The sequence below is a fragment of the Plectropomus leopardus genome, chromosome 1 (assembly GCF_008729295.1).
Source record: "Plectropomus leopardus isolate mb chromosome 1, YSFRI_Pleo_2.0, whole genome shotgun sequence".
NCBI classification, from domain to species: Eukaryota; Metazoa; Chordata; class Actinopteri; order Perciformes; family Serranidae; genus Plectropomus; species Plectropomus leopardus.
In genome coordinates, this window is record NC_056463.1 from 3,699,505 (window position 1) to 3,724,270 (window position 24,766).

The 24,766-nt window shown below is 37.8% G+C and overlaps 1 protein-coding gene across 2 annotated transcripts; it reads left to right on the top strand.

Moving 5' to 3' along the window:
• The first annotated feature begins 384 nt into the window (after positions 1 to 384).
• nr1h3 (nuclear receptor subfamily 1, group H, member 3) lies at positions 385 to 15,410 on the top strand. Of its 2 annotated transcripts, none has more exons than XM_042490576.1 (10): positions 385 to 581; positions 5,216 to 5,298; positions 6,396 to 6,638; positions 9,207 to 9,473; positions 9,620 to 9,825; positions 10,916 to 11,095; positions 11,654 to 11,753; positions 12,558 to 12,671; positions 12,852 to 12,946; positions 14,267 to 15,410. In XM_042490576.1, the coding sequence occupies exons 2-10, from the start codon at positions 5,256 to 5,258 to the stop codon at positions 14,411 to 14,413; spliced, it is 1,395 nt and encodes a 464-aa protein (XP_042346510.1). In that variant the 5' UTR covers positions 385 to 581; positions 5,216 to 5,255; the 3' UTR covers positions 14,414 to 15,410. The 2 variants fall into 2 exon arrangements, with proteins under 2 accessions (XP_042346510.1, XP_042346502.1); XM_042490568.1 differs by having other exon boundaries at positions 385 to 576.
• The last annotated feature ends 9,356 nt before the right edge of the window (positions 15,411 to 24,766 follow it).

The following is a 24,766-nucleotide window of genomic DNA, read 5'->3' on the forward strand; positions in this document are numbered from 1 at the left end:
AAATGAGGATGCATTCAAGCGAAATAGTTTTTTGTGAATTTACTCTTCTTGTGCTGTGTTAACATTTTTGTGGCTTTGAGTTGAAACAGCCCGTACAGATTGGGATCAAAGGCATTGGACCACAGTGGTTTTATTTTGAAAAGAAAAAAAAGAAAAAGACAGGGTCATCTTTAAGTGCTGGTGTGTTGTTAGTCTGTGTGAGTAAAATTTGCTGCTTAAACTCAAAGAGGAAAAAGACTGGAGCACCGCAGCCCTGTGGGGATTTAAAAAGCAATGCAAATGACCAATAGTAACCTCTTGTGTTCCCTCTTTCACCCTTCCTCTCTCCCCCTCCCTCCCTCTCTGTGTTTTCCCTCCCGTCTCCCATTGGGCATTGTAGAAAGGGACTCTTTCCTTCCTGCTCGCCGTCTTCAAGATATCGAGTCATTTAACTTCTGCCCAATACGTCACCGGGGTTTGGCATCTTTAACACTCAGCGGCCAAGCAAGTCCTCCGTCAGCGCAGGGATATCGACAGACTGAGGTTGAGGACTCACATGGGCAGGATGTATAGACGATAAAGATATCAGCTTCTGAGGTAAGGTCAGTCAAACACTCGGCCTGTCACAGCGTCACTGTTGCAAGTTACTGTCCTTTTTATAAGTTGTTTTTCGTGGAAAAATTTGGCTATTATTGAGAAATCCAGTGGAATTTCATTCTCTATATGCAGATAGTTTTGCCGCTAAATGCTGACATAGATGTTTTAAAAGCAAACACTGTTAGTAATAGTCACACCGTGTCTTATTTTAGTACAATATTCGCCAACATGTGAGTACAGTCGTGATGCTGCGAGTACGTTTATATACACGGACACAGCGGGCGGATCGTAAACCCTAACATTCTGAGTAATAGTGAGAGTTGCAGATAAGGGTGTCACAATCTCTCAGCATAGACAATAATCGTGATATTTAAAGTTAATTATTGATATGTCAATAATACCCATATGACAGTATTGTGTACATAATCCAGCACCTCTACGTTGTTTCAGTTTCTTTCCATTCTCGCTTTGTCCCCGTTATGATTACAAGCTCTCACATAGCTACACTTTGATGGTAATTTATTTGTAAAAAAACCCTAAAAGAAACCAAACAAACAAAAAACATCCCCATAGAAAACGTACAATGAACAAAGTTGAAAATTCATTTGACTGCGTTATTGTTTAGGTTATTCAGGTTACTCTTTTGTTAAAGTTTCTATAAATGTTGCGATAATATCATTATTGTAAACTCCTTCAGCCATGATAATCATGTAGTAAAAATCTGACATAGTGCAGCCCCACTTTCAGGTGGGTGAAATAAATAACTACAATTTTTTTTCATTTTACCAAAAAATACAAGCCTTAGTTTTAACCAGCCTTCTCCAGTGTACTTCTGTGACAAATGTTACTTTATCATTAGGCTTAATAATGACATCACGCTCATTAAATACATGCAGCGATCACCGCAGCAGAAACTATTATTACGTTTTTTAAAGAGAGACACTGTGCGGATTTACACGAGGAACAGTAGCATTTCTTCAGTGATTATTTCAGAAGCTTATAGTTAAATTTAGTTTCCTTTGTCAAGTTTATAACAACTAGTGTTGTCAAAAATGTAGATTTATTGATACCCATGGATGCTAAATAGTTGAAACTGTTTTACGACTTATTTTCCGCAGCATCAGTACACCGGTACCAGCTGCGCCTTCTCGCTCTCTCTTACTGTTAATATTTACTACAGTCATCCTGCTGTTCTCTGCTACTAACCTAAAAAATTAATTGTGATTGTCATTTACAGCCCTATTATATATATCTGTTCATAATCAATTTTACTTGTATGCACTCAGTGTCAGTTTTGTCAGTGTCAGGTGGATGAATGATTTATGTGGATCAGCGCATCACTATAACAGAGTCATAACATTTTAAAAAAAACAAAAAACAAGCCGTCTTTATGCCAACAAATATCGTCTTCATTATTACCTCCAGTGTGACAGCGAGTAACACGGACTGCTGCTTAAATAACCGCTTTACGGGTTTACTATGGTATTTAAAAGCTTATCAGCGGGGCTTTGAAAATTACCGCTATCGTGGCTTTTTCATGTGTACAGTTTTTATGACGTTTTTTTTTTTTTTCTGGTGCACATAACATAACCACAATTACATTATTTAAGAACTTCATATTAAATCACAGTTTTTGTTTCTTTCTTGTTATCTCACGGGTCACTTTTTGATCAAATACTTTTTATTTTAATACTTTTGTGATATAGTTGGGATAAAGTTGCTACCAGGCTTGCATGAGCTTTATACTTCCACAATTGACAGCATAGTCGCCATATTTAAGTTGTTAATAACTGGAGTGAAATTGGGTAATGTTATCCCATGTTTTAGTGACGAAAAAGTGACATCACAAACGGTTGCATAATACAAATTTTGTTTCTGGTTCTCCTCTCTGGTTTTGTGTATATTAGCAACACACACACACACGGGTACACACAGAATGAATGGGACTAATAACAAGCAGGTGTTTAGGTAATATTAATGGTGGTAGAAAAACATTATCAAACTAATTTAAATTGTGCTTTTGTAGTTTATTTAGGAAAGATAAATAACATCCCTGATCCCTGAACTGATTTGTCTGTCAGCTGTCGTATCGGAGCCATTTTTGCTGGTAATTGCTCAGAAAAGGTGTCTGGAAGCAGCTTTGCATTATTTTTGAGAATGGTATCTACAGTTTGAAAAGTTTAAGAAATTTATTGAAAGATTGCCCTGCCGACTGTCTTGTTTGTCTGTTTATATTCAAAGTAATGTTTTTATCAGCCGACCTTTTATAAATCTAAAGTTCAAAAGTGCCTGCATGCAGGAGTAACATGATCTGAACACTGTAAGCTTTACAAAAGAAGTAATGATTGTCACAGTGTTTGTGCATTTTGTTATATAGTGAAACCTTGCAGGAGTGACGACTCGATCCAGACACCACAATGCTCTGACTCACCGCTGTTGCCATGTTTATAGGCAAACATTGCTTCGAACAACTTCAATTTTTTTACTCAGCAGCCGAGAAACAAACAGAAAAGTCAAACTAAAATGAATATATGGGGCTCAGAGTATAAAAACCAAAAGTATTTTTCTAAATGTGCCCTGTTGTTATGATAATTAACATTGTAATTAATATGATGATTTGTACCATGAGACGACAGCACAGAAAACTCCCTGGCAGCTGCTGACATATTTCTGTTTTTACTGACATAGTGTTTTGTTGTATTAGACCTTTGTGGTGGAGATGCATAGATACTTTATTTACCTCGAGGGGGAAATCTGCATGCCACAGCAGCTGTACACAAACAAACCACACAGTACAAAGGTGCCAAAACACAAATGTCAAATTCATAAAAAATAGATGAAGTATGCTGTTTTAAGCATGTCTTTGAGTCCGTTTACATGCAAAAAAATTTTTTTTTTTCTAACCTTATTCCAAAAAAGACAATATTCCTACTAAGCATATTCCACTAACATTAACAGTTACATGTAACAGTGTGTACTCCGAATAACATGTGGCTTATAACGTCAAAATATGCAAAAGTGGAACGTCTAAAGCCACTTGTCATAGTGCTTCTTTGCATCGAAATAAGCCTTTTTTCACAGTTTTTCTTGTGGACGGTGCAAACACAGCCTCCCTATTACATTCTTTCAACCACCTTCTTAAAAAGGTCTGCGTGATGATATTTGTGTTCATCCAAAAACCTGTTCCAAGTCTTTCGTAATGATTAAAAGTAGGTGTGTTTCACTGTCCACCCAGAAAGCGGGGCTTGTATTTTGGGCATGCATCTCGTCCACAGCCTTCAAACTGTTGGCATTTTGAAAAACAAACAAACAAAAAAGAAAAACCAGTTGGTGAGTTGGTTTATGTATCCGTGACAACGCACAGAGCCAACATTAAACAGACCATTGACAGTGTGCCGCAAACTGTTGTAAAAACCCCCAATTTAGACACATAATCTGAATGTGTGCTGTATACGTGCTTAAATAATGATATTAAAACCCAAATAATTGTGGCATATCCCACTTGTAAAATGGTAAATTTAGAAAAAGGCCTAATTCAGGTCGGTAAATGGAATATGCTATATATGTTAACATGACCTGCATCAAATTTAAAGTATTGTCATATTCGTAATGAAAGTGAAATATCAGTGTGCATGTAAAGGTAGCCATTGTTCTAATCAATAATCCGGGCTGCTTTATGGTAATAATGCATATATTTATATTTATCTTTTTTTTGCATTAATATGATAAAGTACCTTACGATTTCAGGTATTTAATTCACTGTATTTAACAGTAACAGATATTACCATAGAGTTGTCTTTGAACTTTGATCTTTTTTCTTTTTTTTTTATCTACCCCTTTTATATCAACCAGTATATATTAAATAAACACCCCAAAATATGACACAACACAGTTCAACAGCACCACTAACAACAGCCTCTGAAATGACCATAAAGTCAAATCATTTCTCCTTTAAGACAATTCAAACAAAAACTGAGCACGATAACCTTCATAAAGTAAGGATTTATTGCAGGACTGATGTAAAACACTGCATTCGTTTTAATTAAGTGGACCTTATAAGCTGGAAACGGACGTAATAAAGTCATGAATTTGTCATAAACTTTGTGTTGAAGTACAGTGCTGTTATATCACAGAATAATCAACTTAGATGCTTTTTATCATTTTTATTCATTGTAGAAAATTGCAGAAAATGTATGTTTTTAAACAGAGTTTTTCTTCTCGCAGGCTGGTTAAAAATAGACAAAATCATGCATGTGTCTCTGCTGAATCAGCTTCCTGAAATGCGCCCTTATGTGGCGCATGACATACTTTCATTTCTGCTTTTACAGCCTGTTGGCTTTCCTGTACATGCATTTGCATAGACAGGATCTCCGTTAAATCTGAGACTTTTTTGGGTTTTTTTTTTTAGTTTTTTTAGACCTTTCTAAGAACTGCATTCTGCTTTGTTGGATCATAAGGATTTCCCTGCTATTGATGCAATTTAACCACATCCCTGTTTTGAATGTGTACACACCCTACATACATACAGCGTCAGCAGATTTATATCTCTTCCATGTTAAATCACACTGCTTTCATATGTATGTCTGTACTTGTAAAATTGCCATCATAACTGAGTATTATTGTTTTCTTTATTATACAGGTACACGTTGATTTCGTAATGACAAGCTGCTGTGCAGAAGATGTCCACGCTGTCTGTGACTGATATCCCAGATGTTGGTCATGGTAAGAGGAAGCGTTTCTAGATTAGACCCCCTGTGTGATTTAACTGGACAGAGTTCAGCTTTCTCCATAAAGCTTTGTTTTATTATGCCAGCAGCTTTGTATCATTTTTCTGTTGTGGTTGTCCCTTCCTCGTCTTTTTGTTCTGTTATCTATTATGTTGTCCACCTCAAAATCTTGATTTGTTTTTAAAAAAAAATCAAGTTTATGTATGTGGGGTTTGGTATTAATGTGTTTTTTTTGTTTTGTTTTGATTACTGGTGCTAAAGAAATACTTTTAAATGTTACTAGTGCCTAAACAGTGCCTGAAATGATACTTAAAAACAAAAAATGAAAAAAAGACAATCAACATGTTTCATTTTGTTTTCTTTTTATTTTTTATTCTATTTTATTTTGTTTTATTTCTCTTTTAAGTGGGGGCCAGATTAGATAATGTGAAAATACCCGACTTTACGCTTCTTTGCTGTGGCCATGTCTGCGATCTAGAAGGTTGTTGCTGTGTAACGGTTAGTTTTAGGGATGCACGATAATATCAACATCAGTATCGGCTGATATTGGCTTTAAAATGAAATATCGGAGTTAGCCAACATGCTGATTTCATGATAATATGACAAGCTGATATTTGTTTATTTTTTTGACAAAGTAAGCATGTACAAAACATAAAGTATATCTCTTACTTTGCACAATGAATGAGTATTACGTACATTAAATAGTATTGTATTTTCTGTCTCCATCTGCTAGCGGGCCATCACAGTAAGAATCTGCAAAATATAATGACAATTCTACTACAGAAGAGACCTGATGATCGCTAAAATTAGCTGTGGAAAAAAGTTGATATCCGTATCGGTCATCGGCTAAATGAGTCGATGTATATCTGCATATTGGATATCAGAAAAAAAACAATATATTGCATCCCTAGTTAGTTTGTCATCTGTTTATGAAAACACATTAGTTCACATTTGGTGTATTTCTACAAACTGCATGATCGTCCTGCCATCGTGAAGTTAACGGCAAAAATGCAAAGTGCTCAAGCTGATAAAGTCTCGAGAAATAGTAGGGGGTGGTTGTTTCTTGACTTTGTTTTGTATCTCTTCTCTCAGATGAAAGTAAGGTGTTTGACGGGGCCTCTGAGCTGCAGCTGGACTGCATGGTTGAGGAGAGCAGTGGAAGCACCACAATGAAGCACGACGGCCTGCTGTCGCTGGCTGACCTCTCCCAGCCAGATGACTTCCCCGTCCCCCCCCATAACGGCCCTTCACTAAGTGACATGAGCAGCCCTCTGCCGGTGGAGCCGAGCGACATTAAGCTGGATCCATCTGCAGGCGACTCATCTGCCAGCACAGGTGAGAGAAAAATATTTTACTGCAGTACACAACTTAGACGTTTCTCTCACAAACTGACCCGCAGATCCTTGAAAAGCCCTAAAAGGCATTGAATTCATTAATCTAGAAATTATACTTAATAGGTATACTTGTATATATGTATATATGTATTGTATTGTTTGTTCTTTACTCTCTTTGTTCTTACTGTATGGTGCTGCTACACCCTAATTTCTCAGTTTTGAAATCAATAAAGTATATCTATCTATCTATATATCTAATTAAAAGTGGGATTTTATTAATCTTTTTTTCTGACGTTGCACTGTCAGAAAAATAATCTCAAATAATTGATAAAATCTTTTTAGTTATTTTTTTGTTAGATAATTTAATTCATTTTCTTAAACTCGTCATGATGGGAATCCAAGCAGTGGAATCTCACATGCAGACTGAGAAACATCAAATCGTCCAGAAAACAGGCCAAAAATGACAGATATCTCACACTTCTGTTGGTAAACTAAATATATACCTTTATAATAATATAATATGTTCATTGTCTTTCATATGCTCCACTCTAAAAAAAGTTATTTTCCTTACATTCGACCAAGGTAATCTAACTTTTTCACGGGACAAAAAGGTCTTTTTTTTTTGTCACAATAAACATTTGGGCGAAATGAAATTGTCCCTGTTCAGTGTTGGTTATTAGAAAATTGGTCTTAAACTTAATTCTGAGCGGCATTAAAAAAAAGTCTTTAAAAGTCTTAAATCTAACTTTCCTTGAGCTGTAGGAACCCTGTAAACTTGAATCCTCTTTGATTTTTAAGAGGAAAACACTGAATCAGATACAGCGCACATTGTCTAAGTAGCACACATCCTGTTTAGAGGGAGCGTGACGTTGCTTGTCTGGAAAGACAGTGTGCAGTTGTTGCTTTAGTCACTGCCATTAGTCATCGTTGAGGGAAAACCAGCCATCACCGAGTGCATCACCATGTTGGGAATGAAACCGTGAGAGCAAGTACGGCTAAATTTGAGTCCAGAGGACTCCAATGACGTCACTTTTACTGAATTTTGGTCAAGATGCAGATAAATTGTAATCTTATCATTTTATGGAGGTATATTCTCACACATCTCATACAGCGGGGTGAGTTTCTTCAAGTGTGTCTTTGTGCTAATTGGACTGATTTGACAACATCCACAGACCAGAATAACCAGTTTGTGTTTGGGTTATCCGTCTGTTCATCTCATCCTGTTTTACAATGGAGAAAACTGCTTCCTCTGTCTGTCTGCATCCATTTTTCTCCTCAAATTTTCGCCCATCAATCTGAAATTGCACGTGGGGATTGAGAGTTGCCACAGGTAGCGACAGACAAAGCCCTTTGTCTCATTCACACACTGGCCGTGCCTGTTTTGTATAAAAATACTTAATAAATAACCCTGACTTGCTTCTTCTTCAGCTCGCGAAATCAGTCGCCATATTTAAGCGACCTGTTCAAGGCGTGATTGTCACGCCTTTATGCTGCCTTACCGTTCTGTCTGTGACATCTGAGTCAGAAATAGAGGAAGTAACAACGGCGAAACAAGCTCTGTGTAAAACGTAAAGTCGGAAAGATGTGACCATGGGTGACACGAGTGTGACATTTTAATGGCTCACCACAAAAGATTTAAAAACCAGCTGTTAGCAAAGCTAATTCAGAGAAGAACAGCAGCCGTAAATGTCTGCATATATATTTTTAGTAATGTATTTTAATCATTTGTTTTATGTTTTTGTGTGCTGTTCAGTGTGGATGTTGGTGTCTCGTGTCATTCATGTTTTTTATGCTTGTGATGCAAGACAAATTCCCAATAAAGGTTTCATTCATTCATTCATTCACACTGGGAAAACAATGAGGTTCGGGAGCTGCTTACCCTCCGAACATGTAACTGTTACGGTAAATGACTGTTACTGACATGTTAATGTCATTGTTATCGACGCATATATTACATGTCACTCTAGAGGCGGACACTCGTGTGTTCAACGTCACGCCTATTAGGCCTCTTTTGATGGCAGGATGCCGTGATGCAGTGTATAATATAATCACACATCGTTCTGTGTTAAAGTGCAGGGCCGGTATAAAGGGGGGACTTCTTCGTAAAAGCGGCTAATGACAGCAAAAATGTGAATAACAATAATTTGTCTGTAAGGAGGGAGCTCTGCTGCTTAAAACTCATTTCTCAAACAACAGAAGGTGAGGACATGTGGAGCATTTTGGGGAGCAGTGGACACCAAGTACTAGAGTATATATTATACTGGTAACTCAGTGTTTTTATTTTGTCACAAAATATGTCGCAGTTGCTGACTGTTTGAGTAAGTAATGTGAATTTAAGCAACACTGCTGTTTTTTTCCTTTAGAAATCAAATGTGAACTGGCAGACAGTTATAACAAACATGACAGGATGTGCTTGACTTGAATTTGAATTGTGGGTCGATAAATAGATAGAAAGATATAGAGCAGACATTTGCAGCGCTCATCCAATCACCTTCACTTGCTGCCTCCGTGTCTGAACTTGTTGAAAGTGCTTCATGTGGTTTATCACCTCTTCTTTATGTGCGTGTAGATGGTCAGCCAGTGAAGAGAAAGAAAGGACCTGCGCCGAAGATGCTGGGCAATGAGGTGTGCAGCGTGTGTGGTGACAAGGCCTCCGGTTTCCATTACAACGTGTTGAGCTGCGAGGGCTGCAAGGGCTTCTTTCGCCGCAGCGTCATCAAAAGTGCCCAGTACAACTGCAAGAACAACGGCCGCTGTGAAATGGACATGTACATGCGGCGCAAGTGCCAGCAGTGCCGCCTGCGCAAGTGTCGGGAGGCGGGCATGCTGGAGCAGTGTGAGTGTCTGCTCGCCAAGTGAATCAGAGAAAAGAGAAAATGTAGTTTCTGCTTAATTTTGGAACGTGGGTGAAAATCATGAGAATAAAATTGGACGTGGTATTAACTCAGACACTGAGCTGAGCGTGTCCTCTTTGACCTGTAGGTGTGCTCTCTGAGGAGCAAATCAGACTGAAGAAGATGAAGAAGCAGCAGGAGGAGGAAACGGCCCGCACGTCCGCGGTGGTCACGCCCACCCCTCCACAGGAAGCAGCCGCACTGGACCCACAGCAGCAGGACATGATTGAGAAGCTGGTGGCCATGCAGAAGCAGTGCAACAAGAGGTCCTTTCTTGACCGACCGAAAGTGACGGTAAGTGAATGTCTTTCGTCGTCTTCTTCCTCTTTTTTTTTTTTTTTAAATGTTTTCACACTCATAAAATTACCAGTTTTTTTCTGTTGATTACAGGAAGTTATATTAGTACCCTCTTTGCACTCTTAGTTTGATTAAAATGGTTTTAAACCAGCATTACATCTATACTCCTCTTTTTGTTGTTTTTTCCTTTATAAACCAGGAAATATATATATATATATATATATATATATAAGTAATATATAAATGAATATCTACATATCCGTATATCTATATATAATATAAATATATATGAAGTAATACAAACATGAAGTGTACTACATCACTATATATAAATGAAGTATCTACATCTCCGTATCTCTATATATACATACATATAAATACATGTACATGTGTACATACATTCACTATATATAATATATATACACATATATATACACATGCATACATCCACATGTTAAAAAATAAATGAATACAAAGTAAATAAATAATAAATAAATAAATAAACCCGCCTTGTATGCGTACACATACAAGGAATTAAACCTCAGTTTTATGTTGTGTTTTGTTTTTGTTTTGTGTTTTTTTTTTGGGCGTTCACACACATCATAGAGGTACACCTAAAAACAGGGACAACAAAGCTGGACAATGTAAACAAACAAAACTATTTAAAGACAAGGCCAAAGAACTCAAACATAAATACCCTCCATCTGCTGTATGTTTTTCGATAGTAGAAATGTATTAAATTGGGTCTGTTAAATTCACATGAAGAATATGAATCAGGCTGCATTTCGGGTAGGTGTTCAGTGTGGGAGGCCAGTTTCATGCAAGCTCCAGGGTAAAATGTAGCTGCTGCAGAAACAAAAAGCTGTTATTGTGTGACTGCTGCTGTGTAGGTAGACTGAGAGTCACGGACATCTGGAGTCAATTTCTGGTAAAAGCGTACTTGACTTGAGCATCTCTGCTCAAGAGATTTAACCTCTAATATGCTTTTTCCTCCTAATCAGTTTTGAAAGCATAATGTTTATTCCAAGCTAACCACTTCATAGATTTGGTTTGCGTGTGTTAATATTTTTGTGTGTGCATCAAACAGCCGTGGCCACAGAGTCAGGACCCACAGAACCGAGAAGTACGTCAGCAGCGGTTCGCCCACTTCACTGAGCTGGCGATCATGTCGGTCCAGGAGATTGTGGATTTTGCGAAGCAGCTTCCTGGTTTTCTGGAGCTCACGAGGGAGGATCAGATCGCTCTATTAAAGACGTCCACCATTGAGGTTTGTCATTATTTATCACCAGATATTGTTTCCAGTAGCTGTAGCTTTTGTTTTGAAATGTTTGGTTTGCTCTGAATGCAAGACGTTTTCCCTGTATTTCAGTAGGCAGGTTTCCATTAACCCTAAAATTGCACAAATTAAAATTGCAAATATAAAATTTGCCTAATGGAAACATGCAAATTTTAAAAATACTTTCGCTTGCATGAGGTGGTATTTCAGGCGATTAAAAAAAAAATCTCATATAGAAACCCGCCTACTGATTTAAAATATTTTCTTACACACTTTCTTAAATATTTAACAAGTAAACTAAATGCAGGGACTTTGTAGAAGAAAGAAAAAAATCTTTAAAAGGTTTCAAGACCTTAGTACCACAGTAGTTGCAGTTTTAGCTTTAAGCGAGCAAAATAAGTGTAAAATGCATTTTAAAATACATTTAAAAATAAAGAGCACTGAAAACGTAGCTGCTTTCAGCAAAATTTTGATGACTTCATAAAATATCAGTTTGTGTTAATTTAGTTTTATATTCCACTTACCAACGTGTGTTTTTATCTTTTTTAGATTATGCTGCTGGAGACATCTCGACGGTACAACCCCGCTATCGATAGCATCACATTTCTTAAGGATTTCAGTTATAATAAGGAGGATTTCGCCAAAGCAGGTGCATTTGCTCATTTCTGCCTGTCTGTGTATGGAATTAATGAATATCAGGTATTACTTGATTGCCTTATTGTATTCGTCTTGCATGTTGTTGTAAGGAGAAAAAAAAGTATGATGCCGGATTCACACTGGACGCAGAAGCACCCAGATATGTTATTTGTTGCGCAGGCGTCCGTCAGTAGTCGCCTGGATGTTTACACCAGTAGTGCATTTCTCTACGATTCTGCTCCTCTGCTATGTTTTAATCACATAAAGAAACCTGCCTCTGTCTGCCTGTGTGTCTGTGTCTGTGTGTGCCCGCTCATCTCTCTCGCTCTCTGTTTAGACACAGCAAACATGGATGCATGAGATGCATATTTTATCATGCATCATAATCCAGTCTTTTGTGTGATATTTAACACAAGTATAATATTTTTCACAATACATTTTTAGAGTTTTTTAATGCCAGATTGAGCGCAGAAAAAATAGCCTAGATGCCAAAATTATCACTGCAAATCGTGAGCCAGCTGCGGAGCTTGGTGCTGCAGTGTGTTCAGTGTGAACCCAGCGTGAACAGACATGCATGTTTGGTATTTAAAGAGTTGTGTTTTTTTGTTTTTTTTTAGTATCTCCAAATAAGTCTTATTTTTATTTCCAAACATGCCAAAAAGATTGAAGCAATAAGGCTGTTACCATCAGATATCAAACGCAGTATATAAAAACCTATAAATACTGGGTATAGTTTTGACATGTAATTTGTTGCTCTTATGTGATATTTCATTTTATAAAGTGTCTTTTCGTTTCCTTGTCACTCTCACCTCATCAGGGCTTCAGTTTGAGTTCATCAACCCCATCTTTGAGTTTTCGAAAGGAATGAACGACCTGCATCTGGACGAGGCAGAATATGCCCTGCTCATTGCCATCAACATCTTTTCTGCAGGTCAGAAATCCTAAACTACACAACCTGCAGAAATTCCTCGATGTTAACATACATTTAGAGCTAATGATGTCCCTGTCACTTCTTTAGGGGACAAATAAGATGATTGCAGTTGCATTTTTATAGTGTGAATCACATTCTGTCAAACAATAAGTTTTTTCTTGTTTGGTAAACTGTGTTCAGACCGGCCAAATGTGCAGGATCACGATCTGGTGGAGAGGTTGCAGCAGCCCTACGTGGACGCACTGCGCTCTTACATCATGATAAAGAGACCAAATGTAAGTGCCCGTGGTTTACATAACCTCCCCTCCTGTGACCGACAGTATGTCAGCATAACCTGGTTATCGTCATCACAATAAGCACATTGGGTCAGGGCTGAGGTTAGAGTTAGTTTTTTTGTTCAGACTGGAGCGGGGCTTGAAATGTTAGTTGTTTGGCAGATGAGAAAAGCCATTAGGAGAAACTGTTTTCACTGTAACGCTGCTACTGAATGAACGTGACCCAAATCCTTTGTTTTTATTTTACATCAACTAAAAATAGAGCTGCAGTTCAACATTTTAAAGTCTCCTCTGCTCCTCTCATTGTTTTTTATGCCTCTGAGCTGGCGATAGCCATGTCCATGTTGTGTGTTTTTGTCGTCCATACAGACGTTCATACCATCCTCGTGAAAGCGTTATATCAAGAACGACTTGAAGAGATTTCAAATTTGGCACAAATGTCCACATGGACTCAACGATGAACTGATGAGATTTTGGTGCTCAGAGGTTACTGTGACCTTGTCCGTCTTATTCTCCTAAAAACAATATTTCAAGAACATCTTTAGGGAGTTTTTTTTACAAATTTGGCACAAACGTTCACATGAACTCAAGGATGAACTGATTAGATTTTGGTGGTAGTAGGTCAATGATGAAGGTCGCTATGACCTCATCCATCTTATTCCCCTGAACACAATATCTGTGACCTTGTCTGTCTTATTCCTTTAAACGCAATTTTCAAGACAACCTTGAGGTTTGGTTTTTTTTTCAATTTGGCACAAATTTCCACTCAAACTCAAGAATGACCTGAATAGTGAATGACGGCTGCTTACAGCGCTGCTCTGCGGTTACTCTGAGCAGCGAGCGTGGGAGTAAACGACTATATCTCTTCCTTGTTCCTTGATGATCTAAATAAGTCGTTGCTTTTTTTAAATAATGTTGCTGAGAGGCTCTGAAAAGCTGCTAAATAACCATAAAGTCGGTAAATTAGTAGTCTTCTTTTCCCGTCACCCTGGGACTTGAGATCGTCTTGTTCGATTGTTTTTGGACACTGAGATGTTGTTCCGTAACAGCGACCCCTACAGTATAACAGTGAAAACGTTGATTGTTGGAAGATCTTGTCAGTGGCCTGGAAGCGTTGTGTTGTAAATGAAAATCTCGTCAGTGGCGGGGAAAGCGTTAAGTGACCTAAATCGACTTTGCATAAACTGAAAACGGAGCTACAGTTCAACATTACGAGTCATCCTGCAGACGTGTTTCAGATGCGATTGCAGGGCAGAAAGTCGTCTCTACTCCCCTCGTACAGTTTTCTTTTTAAATTTTTTTCTGTAATTGCTTCCTCAGGATCATTTGATGTTTCCCCGCATGCTGATGAAGCTGGTGAGCCTCCGTACTTTAAGCAGCGTCCACTCTGAGCAGGTTTTCGCCCTCCGCCTCCAGGACAAGAAGCTTCCCCCGCTGCTCTCTGAAATTTGGGATGTGAATGAGTGACTGCAGACCTGATGTCACACTCTTTTTGAAGCCTGAGACGGACACGGCACCCAGCAGGAACACTGACTCATTCCTGCCCATCTGGTCAGGGATTAGTGAGATTTTCGTCTTTCGTGGGAGGAGAGCATCGTCGCCCTTTGCTCTCAGACGGACCGCTAAACAGTTTGTGTTGACAAGAAGAAACATGAACGAGTAGTTGTCTTTGAGCCTTTTGTTGTTCTTACTTTTCTGTAGATGCTGACGTGGTTATGGCGATATTAAATACCAGCATCAGGCTCTTTCGCCAGTTTTCTTTGATTTAATATTTGTTGAAAGTTATGTCAGTTTATAGTGCAGTTCTATACTCATCCTCTAACCAATAGAATCTGAGCAGGTCTTGGCTGTGTCTGCTTCAAACATCAGGAGCTACAGTTGAAACAGTGAATTATTTTTTTGCAGTCGTGCAATAGGTGGAAACGGATACAGAGTTAAGCATGAGCAGACGCGTATCTGCTGTTCACTTTATTGATGTTAGGGTAAAACGGTAGGCCATCGGGCTTGTGACATGGTGACAGGTAGTTTGTGTTTGTTTTGGAGAAAGTGCAGAAATCACAAGGTCGGTGTAGTCGCTCAGGTAAAGTAATGTGAAGTAGACCTCCTGAAATTGGAGGCTTCTTTAATTTCCAGTAGATTTCTTCCAAGTGCATAAGGGACCCTTTTGGTCATTTCTAGATGCCCATTAACTTTCATGTAAATTGTGTATTTATTTTCACAAATGTATAGAGAGTGCACACATGAAAAGTATCCACGAGATTGTACAATCACATACTAACGCAAAGTAAAACTCTGCAGGCTGTGCCCTCATTAAAGGGATGGTTTGGATTTTTGGGGTTGTACGGGAAACGTATCCATTGACAGTGTTTTAGTTACAGTCGATTTCAGTCGGCACGCCTCCAATTTGGAGAAGCAGGTTGGAGTCCGACAAAAAAAACTAAGAAACGTGCTGCTGTGGACGGGGGTCAGCGGTAGTGTTGGGTAGTGTCACGGTTTTATGGTGTACCAGCGTATTCACACATCTTGACAGTATGATTTTTAGTGCCGGCAAAAATACAGACGCTCATTTTCTGTTAACCCCTGACGATTGAGTAGACGTCAGTCGTTGCATTTAGACGCCTTTGATTTGAATTTAAACCTCTAAAATCTGTGAAAAGTGGTATAATTTCTTTCAAAAACAAAGGAAAAAATCAACCAAGTAGCAACTTGGCAAGAAATGTCGTTCAAACTGCAAAAAATAGTAAAAAGTGAAAAGAAAATGATCTGAAAACTGTTTGGGGGGATTATGAGATATAAGATATAATCAAAAATGTGGGAAAATCTCCAGAAACTATATGATTTTTTATTGTTGATATTTAAAATTATGTTAGAGAATTTTTTCAAATCATTTTTTTAACACTTTAATTTTTTTTCTTTTTTTTTGTATTTTCAGGCATTTTCCTTGTAACTTTTTCTAATTTCTCACTGAATTTTTGGGCCATTTCTTGTTAAGTTTCTCGTCACCCTCATGTCTTTGAAAGAATTTGCTCGTGTTTTAAAGGGTTAATCTCATACGGTTCAGGCTGTTAAGGGGATTTCTGTGCATGTAGAGCACACCTTGTGCCACCAGAGGTCAGTGTGGTGCAGCAGCTGAGCTGACTGCTCGCGGCGGAGAAAACCTTACAGGACGTAAACAGCCGGCCTGCGTTGTGTCCGTAAGGATGTTAAATCACTGGGTTTGTTTTAACAGAGTTCGGTTTTGAAAAGATTGACATAAAAACTGTATTTTCCAGTTGGAAATTACTGTTTGGTATTAAGGTAAAGCAGTGAAAATACTCTCAGTAAAGTGTAAATTTAAACTTATTTTCTTTGGGGGCAAAAAATTCCGTTTCGTTGTTGATCCCCATTCGCAGCAGTACATCGCCGAGCCTCCAGTCTGCTTCTCCAAACCGGCCACGCACCGACTGACATCTGCTGTATGTAATATGGTTTCTATGGAGAAATATCCCGTACATCACCACGTCAAAAAACCTGAACTTCCCCTTTAAGGAAACAGTGATGTGACTAAATCTTTTTTTATTTTTTATTTTTACACAGAGCACTGGTACCTTGACATCGGTGCCCTCGGATTCCATGTAAAGATTAAATGTTGGTTTAAAAAAAGGAAGTCAAGCTACCGTCTCTGTGACCCTCCTTCCAAATAAACAAAAATCCATCCTGACAAAAGTTGTTTTCATAAATCTAGAATGGAAAAAGAAATTGCCTCTATTAATACTTTATTATGTGTATGTGAGATTATTCATTTCAACACAGAGCGGTTCAGTTATTTTCATATTTTGATTTTTTGTTTTATCTTTAGCATTTAAAAGCGTGAGAATTGTAACAGCAGCTTATAGTTTGAACAGGATCTAAAGAATTTGACAGCCTTTTATTTTTGATAATATACTGTATGAATGACGCTGAGGCGAAAATGTACAGCTGATTATCAGATGGATAATTACCTAAAGGTCTACCGTCGTCTGAGTATCTTTCTCGTACAGGTACTCAACATCAACAGCTTTAACAGGCCAGATTTTGGAAAGAAAAGAAACCAAAATCTTTAACAGGGAGCAGAGAACAATGAGTAGAAACATTCAAATCGTGATAACGTCTATAACTACAGAGATTTAGATGTTTGTACTCGTGCTTTTTTCCACACCTGTGCAGTGTAAACTTGAATGATGATAAAGAAATGTCAATGCAGATTCATAATTGTGAAGTTTATTTTCTGTTCATGCGTAAAGAGGGCTGAAAACTGGACGACGTGATGCCGGTGCTTCAGGTTTTGGAGTGACAGTCACGTCTTGTGTAACGTCATGTGTAGCCGTGTGCAGCTGTCTCACAAAAACATGGATGTATAATTCGGTTTTCTGTGTCCTGACAGTTTCAGTTAGCAGGGTTCCCATAGCCTTGAAATTCCTGGAATAGTTGTGAAATTTGAAATACTGTTTTCCAGGCCTGGAAGTGCTTTGGAGTTCAAGTTTTTATTCAAATTACAGTACTGTACAAATGTCCCAGGCCATAATAGTAAAGTTGTAATGTGTCTTTGACTTCCAGTGTCATGAACATGTTCAGTGTATTAACCCTTTAGGGCCCGCTTTAATATTAAACACACTCGTATCGCTCTCAAGCAAAGTGTGCTTTTCAAAATCAAGCAAATTTTCAAGTAAATTTTTTTAACCAACATCAGTCCTAATCATAAATATTAAATATTCATTAATTTTCACAATTTTGACCCTTCAAATGCCTGTTTTTTGTCATGATGCTACTGTGTTTTTTAGGCAAAAAATGTATGTGTGTGTCTATATATATATATATATATATATATATATTATATATATATATATATATATATATATATATATACTTTTTAAAAAATTATTATTATCACAGTTTGGGATATGTCAACAAATTGACAGCAACACTGATTGTGATAGTGCGCCTCGTGGAAAAAGCATGTATTTTCTCCATACGCCAGATATGGTAAAAATGACGACATCAGATGGAAAATACTAAAGAATTATAAATTTCAAGTCAAAAGCCCAGAATGACACCCAGAAATAATAAAATGCATGTTTTTTATGCTTTGATGTCTGTGGGATCAAAAACTGCAGTTTGAATGGGTTTCAATGGCGCATTTTTTTTAGTTTCCACTGCGTATTTTAGACTCATTTTCGGAGCTGAGCTGGAAATTCTAAGATTAAACAAAAATACGCAATCTTGCCAAAATTTATGCGATATGCATTAACAAAGCCAAAATTACTGAAAAAATGATGAATGAAAAGTGCGTAAAATGCACCAAACAGTCCCGAAGGGTTAAAACACACAAAAATGTCAGAGCAAAATGGCTCCTTCAGACTGAATATTTAGTGTGAAACAAAAAGAGGCTCAAACCAGCGACGTGTTGAGCAAAAACACCAGAAGATCATTTTTGTAAATCTCACACGCTGTCTGCTGGAGCTCAGGACGGTCACACTAAATACTGTAAAGCCTGTTGAAGTTGTTTTATTCTGAAATATTTGCCTTTTGAATATATATTTCCTGTATGTTCTGGTTGTATTTTAGTGAAGAAGCTACTGAGAAAAACGTGTATGATCATTATAGTTTTGCTTAAATAATCGTGTTGAAGGTGGCCTAAGACTTTTGCACAGTATGTCCATTAATTCCTAAAACGTCGCGTTGAAAACACGCTGGATTTAACATCTACGCTGCATGAGCACGGATTAGATCGGTGCTTTTTTATCGCCGAAAAAGGCGACGCGACCTTTAAATTTTGTGAGCATATGCAGGTGGTTGGCGGCAAAAGAAAACAACCGCTCGCAGTTTGCTTATTTGCATCTGCGTTGGAAGAATATGTTTATAGGCCGACCCACTTTAATCTACTTAAAGTCAAGAAAATGGGGAAAAATATTATGGAGAAGTTTTGAAAATGAATTGGTAAAAATGTGTGGGAACCCTGAACCAGGCATTATATTGTATTGTAATTGTTTTGTTTTTGTTTTTGTTTGTTTATTTGTTTTTGCCATTTTCAGCTGCAGTTTCTTTTTAATTTTAATCCATAAAAAATGTATTTAAGAGTTAACCTGTTGTAGCTGAACAGGAACATTGATCGTTATACAAAAACGAGTCACAGGAAGTGGCGTCCTTCTCAGATATAATAACAGACTTAGTTATGATTTGATCCAAATTTGGTGATTGATCTTTTGTGTTTTGATCATTTGGATTTCAGTGTGAGACTTCGGTTGTCTTTTTTTTCACTCTTTACGTGACTCACAAACATGCCTGTAGCGCACAATCCTCTGTTTTAATTCATGACCTGTTTTTGTTCTTTTCCTTTTTTGACTTTGACTTTTTCGCAGCAGACGACACGTGTTTCGTGATCCGATCATTTGCGGGCAGCGCTAAATGCGTGAACAGCCACCAAGACCACTTGTCTCGGACTTGTCTGAGATGCATTTGACCTCGTATCTTTTGTAATGTGAGCGCTAATGTGTGCCGATGCGTCTCCGACAAGGACTCGTCAGTGCAGGACCTGCACGTGTGGAGGAACCGAAATCAAAGTCAGTGATGGTTTAAGTTAATCTGAGACACGATGAATCTGTGAATCGTTGAATCGTTTTATTCGCTCAGACAGATTTCCAAGAAAATATCAGAGGTCACGTTTAAATGAGACCAACGGAGTTGCTCGTCAGGTGAATACACCAAAAAAAGTTCTTAGCTTCGGTGTTTACTTTTGCAAAATGCAGCACGCTGAAGATGCTCAGTAGTGTTTTTCCCAAACGGCCCCGCCCCTGAGTTCCTGCTCGCCTCATAGACCTGATGACGTCATGGACTTTTAAATCGCTTTTCTCGACTCTGGGAAAGTTTCACAGATATAAAACCACCACGGTAAAAAAATCGGAATAGAAAGAGTCATAATTGACTTTTTTTTGCAGTTGGAGATGTCCTGTCAAAAGTTTTAGGCCACGTTCAGGTGAAAAGGGCCGTACTAAAATCGGAAAAGTCTTTGCTTTCAAAGAAGATCCACGTTCATATGATAAATGATCCTCGTGCGCACAGATCACAACAGAAAACGCTGCATTATTCGTGTCAGGTCAGAAGTTACCGATTTAACTTCGTAATGACACTATAGAAGAACATCGGGCGAAGTGCGGCCGTAACGTCACCGTTCTCACAGGATCCGCAAACAGTTTACACGTTGACAGAAGGGGCTGCGTTTTCAAAAGATTACACTGGAAACATTCAAAAGTTTCCATTTCCAGGCCCCCAAAATGCTGTTGTGGTGTGAACGAAAGGCCAAAAGTTTAACGTTTCATGCAAGAACTGTGCCGTGTAAACGGCCCCCTAACAGACCACATCACAGTGTTTGTTTACAATAACTGCAGGGTAGAAACCCGCCCGCGTCACGTACATGAAATGAAGCGCCGCTGACATTACGACCAGTTGGATGAAGTGTTGCATGTTAAATTTTTGTTAACAGTACTTACAACTGCAAATCTGACAATAGCGAAGGTTCCCATTACAGATTTGCTCAAAATTTCAGCAACATTTTTGAAACGTTGCGAGTTTGAGTGATGTTTGCGACTTCTCTGGCGATGGCTTTCCAGTAACCATGGCGACGGATGTTTAAAACATTAGCAGCTTTATTTCTGTTGCAGCCGCCGCGCTAACCGTCATTATTTCCAATCCAAGGCGACGTTGGCGTGTTATGTGAGCAATAATGGAAAGACAAGCCCCTTGTGCGTGCGAGCGTCCACATTTTAGGGTTTCTGGGAGCTGATCACGATTTCACAGAGGAATCGTGGATTCAAAACTCTCAGATGATTCGCTCAACTTTTGAAGAGTTACGTGATGCAATAACAGCTCTTGTAGCTCCTGCTGCATCATGAGGGAGCCACTTCCTGTTGACAAGCACTAACCATAGCATCATGTGACCTATAAAGCAAAAAAATCGTTTACATGCAGTTTTGCGAAATGTGGCTTTTTCGAATCGCCTGAAATACCACCTTATGCGAGTGTAAAAATGTTTGCGATAAATGGGAGATTATTTTAATTGACATGTTTTATATTTGCAATTTCAGCGTCTGAGATTGGGCGGGGGGGCAGCACTCGTCTCTGCTGGTAAATTGGGCAAAAACGCGTTCAGCTCCGCCTGTTGGTTGACTGAACACAAACAGCCGGATGTTTTCTTTGCTCGTTCTTCGTTAACAGCGGCGGTTCGTTCGTGAGCCGCCAGAATCCCCACAGAAACAACAGTAAACGCTGATTTCCTTCCTCTCCCTCAGCAGGACAGCGATTGTTTTTCTGCTCCTGCAGCTTTTTATTCACGTTTTTTTTCGATGAATTATGTTGCATTTCTGATTTGAAAGACGCCTGAATTGAATGTCAAGCTTGATATCAGCGAACTTAATTTTGCTTGAATATAAAAAACAAAATCCTGAATTTCACATTTCCATTTAGCAGCAGCACATTTTTCCCCCTTTAAAAAATTGATTCACTTTTTATTGATGCTCTTACATCCTCCTCAGCCTGTATATGTGTTTAATAGTTTTTTCTTTTTTTTGACAGGTGGATCAATATTCAAAGCAGCAGATTATTTTGAGCGAGTGCAGCATTTTGAAACCAGTTTGCTTTGGGTCCCTTTAAAAGAAATTTGATTTTTTTTCCTTCTTTTCATTTCTTTTTTTGGTTTTTGGTTTGCTGCTTCTGTAGCCAAACACTAACCGTTAAAGTACCTTCTGTAATGTTGGGGTGAATTTTCCAACATAATCAAATCTAGATCTTCTGAGAGATTGAATTTGATGAAACTGAAATTATTTTGTCATGGTTTTCTGAACAAATGAGAAAAAAGGGACAGTTCACCCCAAAATCAAAAATACATATTTTTCCTGTTACCTGTAATGCTATTTACCAAACAAGATTGTTTAGATGTGAGATGCAGAGTTTTGGAGACATCGGCCGTAGAAACGTCCTTCTTCTCTCCGTTATAATGGATCCAGATGACACTTGACTTGTGGTGCTCAAAGCAGAAAAAAAAGTCAAAAACCGTCTTCCGTGCATATCCGTCTCGTGTTTGTGACAGCACGAGATGTGAATATCAAAGTCGTCCTCCTCGGCTAAGCTGCAGTTTTAACCTTAGTCGTGCCGGGTGAGCTGGCAGTCAGCGTGATATTTTTGATATTTTGTGTGGCAATATTGTAATATTATACCGATGCTAAGTATACTTTTTTTAATCATATAACTTATTAATATCTCAAGTACAAATTAAACTATTGGTAGCTCACTAGAAAAAATAAACCAATTGCTGTTTTAGTCTACTAGTTTTGCTGCAAGAAAAAATATTAAAGTGAATTTTTTTTCAAAAAAATCTTCATTACCTCTAGGGATGCACAATAATTTTGTTATGTCATCAGTATTGGCCGTTACTGGATTTAAAATGAAATATCAGAATCAGCCAACATACTGATTTTCGAAAAAAAAAAATTTTTAATTGATAAAGCGAACATGTACAAAACATCAGCCCTAAGCTGAAATATTTTTCAGATTTTGCACAATGAATGAAAATTACATGCACTGAACAGCATTGTATTTATGTCTCTATCTGCTGTGGGCCGTCACAATAAGAGTATGCATGATATTATGTTAGTTCAACTACAGAAGAGACTTGATAATCACTAAAATTCGGTGAGGTAAAAATCGATATATTGATATCGGTATCAGTTATTGGCCAAATGGGTTGGCATATCAGATATTGGTTAAAAAAAAAAATCCAATATTGTGCATCCCTAATTACTTTATCATATTAAATAAGACAGATTTTAACCAATTTATCCTGTGGGAACAAAATTTAAAAATTAATACATTATAATATATGTAATGACAATATGTTAAAAATCGCAATATTGTATCGTGACTAAAGTATCGTGATAATATCGAAGCGCTGGGTGATTCCCACCTGTAGTAGTAAGTGTAGTAGTGTGTAGTAGATCATGCAGTAGATGCATGTTTCCCCCTGAGCAGTGATTCGGTTTTCAGGTGTAGTTCGGTAGAAACAAAATAGTTCCCAAATGAAACTGCTCACAACAAAGTCCGTGTATTATCGTGAGTAACCAGGTCATGATTTCTGGAAACAGACATTGCTGTTGACTTTTCCAAATGTATTTTTTTGGCATTTTTCGCCCCACAAGCTGAGTGCCATCTAGTTTCTTTATATTGGAGACAAAGCAGATATCTCACAGCCGAAATCTCAAACTCTCTGCAACTCACACAGAAACTACTTAGACGGATCAACAGCACAGCAAGTAACAGGAAGAATATGTGTTATTGATTTTAAGATGAAGCGTCCCTTTAATTATTTTTTCTTAGTGTAAATGTAATGTTAATGCTGTAGGTATTATTACTCTGTATATACTGTAACTGTCATCTGATCTCATTTAGTTTCCGTCTTCGAAGGGTGACACTGTAAACATCATCGATGTATAGAAATGCAAACCTATTTTAATACTTGTATACTTTGTATGTACAGTATAAATTAAAGCTATGCTGTAGTGCTGATGGGTGGTCAGATTTTAGTTGCGTTGACGCTCAAGGACTCAACGTAATATCAGTCAAGACTGTAGTGATCGTCCACATATACTCTGATTTATTTGGTATTTAAATGAGACAGCACCCGGTCTTGGTTTATTTTCAGCATAGTGAAACATTTCTATCGCTGACTCACATCAGTGACGAACGATGAACACGCAGAGGTTTTTAATAACCTCGGAAAGAGAGCTTGCTGTAAGATCTGTGATATATAAGCTGTAGGTTATTTAGGCTGTCAGAGCTGTCAATAATGGACAAAGAGTTTTTATGTGATATAAAACATGCATGCCTAAAAGTTTTGATTTTCAACAGGTCAAAAACATAAGAAAAAAGGCAATGAGCAACGGATAAAAAGAAATGGCCAAAAAATAGCATGAAACTAGTAAAAAAGTACAAAGCAATCAACAGAAAATTATGAAAAAATGACACAAAAAATAATTAAAGGACCCTTAAAAATGTTTTAAAGATTATGATTTTGCAACATTACTTCAAACATATCATTAAAAATAGTTTTTCCTTAGCTCTTCTTTCTTCTGTGGACATTTTTCGCTTTTTAATTTCATAATTACAAATTTCGTGCAATTTTTGGAACATTTTTTTGTGCCCTTTTTACCCCCATGTTTTTGAAAGAAATCGCACCGATTTCCTCGGGTTAAAAAGATTTTAAAAACTGTCTGAAAGCAGCACAAGAAAAGTGATGTTGCTCCAGGATCCCAGGTTAAGTTTGGATTTTCTGTAGGTTTTTTCTGGGGGGGCATATATATATGTGTGCATACATATATATATGTGTGTGTATACATATACATATATATATGCATACACACAGACACACACATATATGTATACATATATGTACATATTTACACACCTACACATGTTCTGGTAATAACACTAATAATAATAGTAATAATAATAATAATAATATATTAATTATACATATACCATACATTTCTCCAACTTTGGTCAAACACAGCGAAGGTACATACAAACGCATAAAACAATACACCATTAAAAACACACAAATGTACAATATACAAGAGTGCATTTATGGGGCGTGTGCTCCACCAACTGAGCCACCCGGCGCTCCCAATAGTAAAAGTTTAATTTGTCCCTTGAGGATGTCCTCAGCAGAGGACACCCAGAGAGGTTCTCTTTTAATTTAGTGAGTGCTTAGTCCGGCTCTCAAATTCAAATATTATGCTAAACATATTGTTATGT

Bases quoted from the DNA above. Each gene is read 5' to 3' on its own strand.
- nr1h3 (XM_042490576.1), top strand. From the start codon at position 5,256: ATGTCCACGCTGTCTGTGACTGATATCCCAGATGTTGGTCATG. The intron at 11,096-11,653 runs GTTTGTCATTAT...TATCTTTTTTAG, and splicing joins TAAAGACGTCCACCATTGAG to ATTATGCTGCTGGAGACATC. The intron at 12,947-14,266 runs GTAAGTGCCCGT...TTGCTTCCTCAG, and splicing joins TCATGATAAAGAGACCAAAT to GATCATTTGATGTTTCCCCG.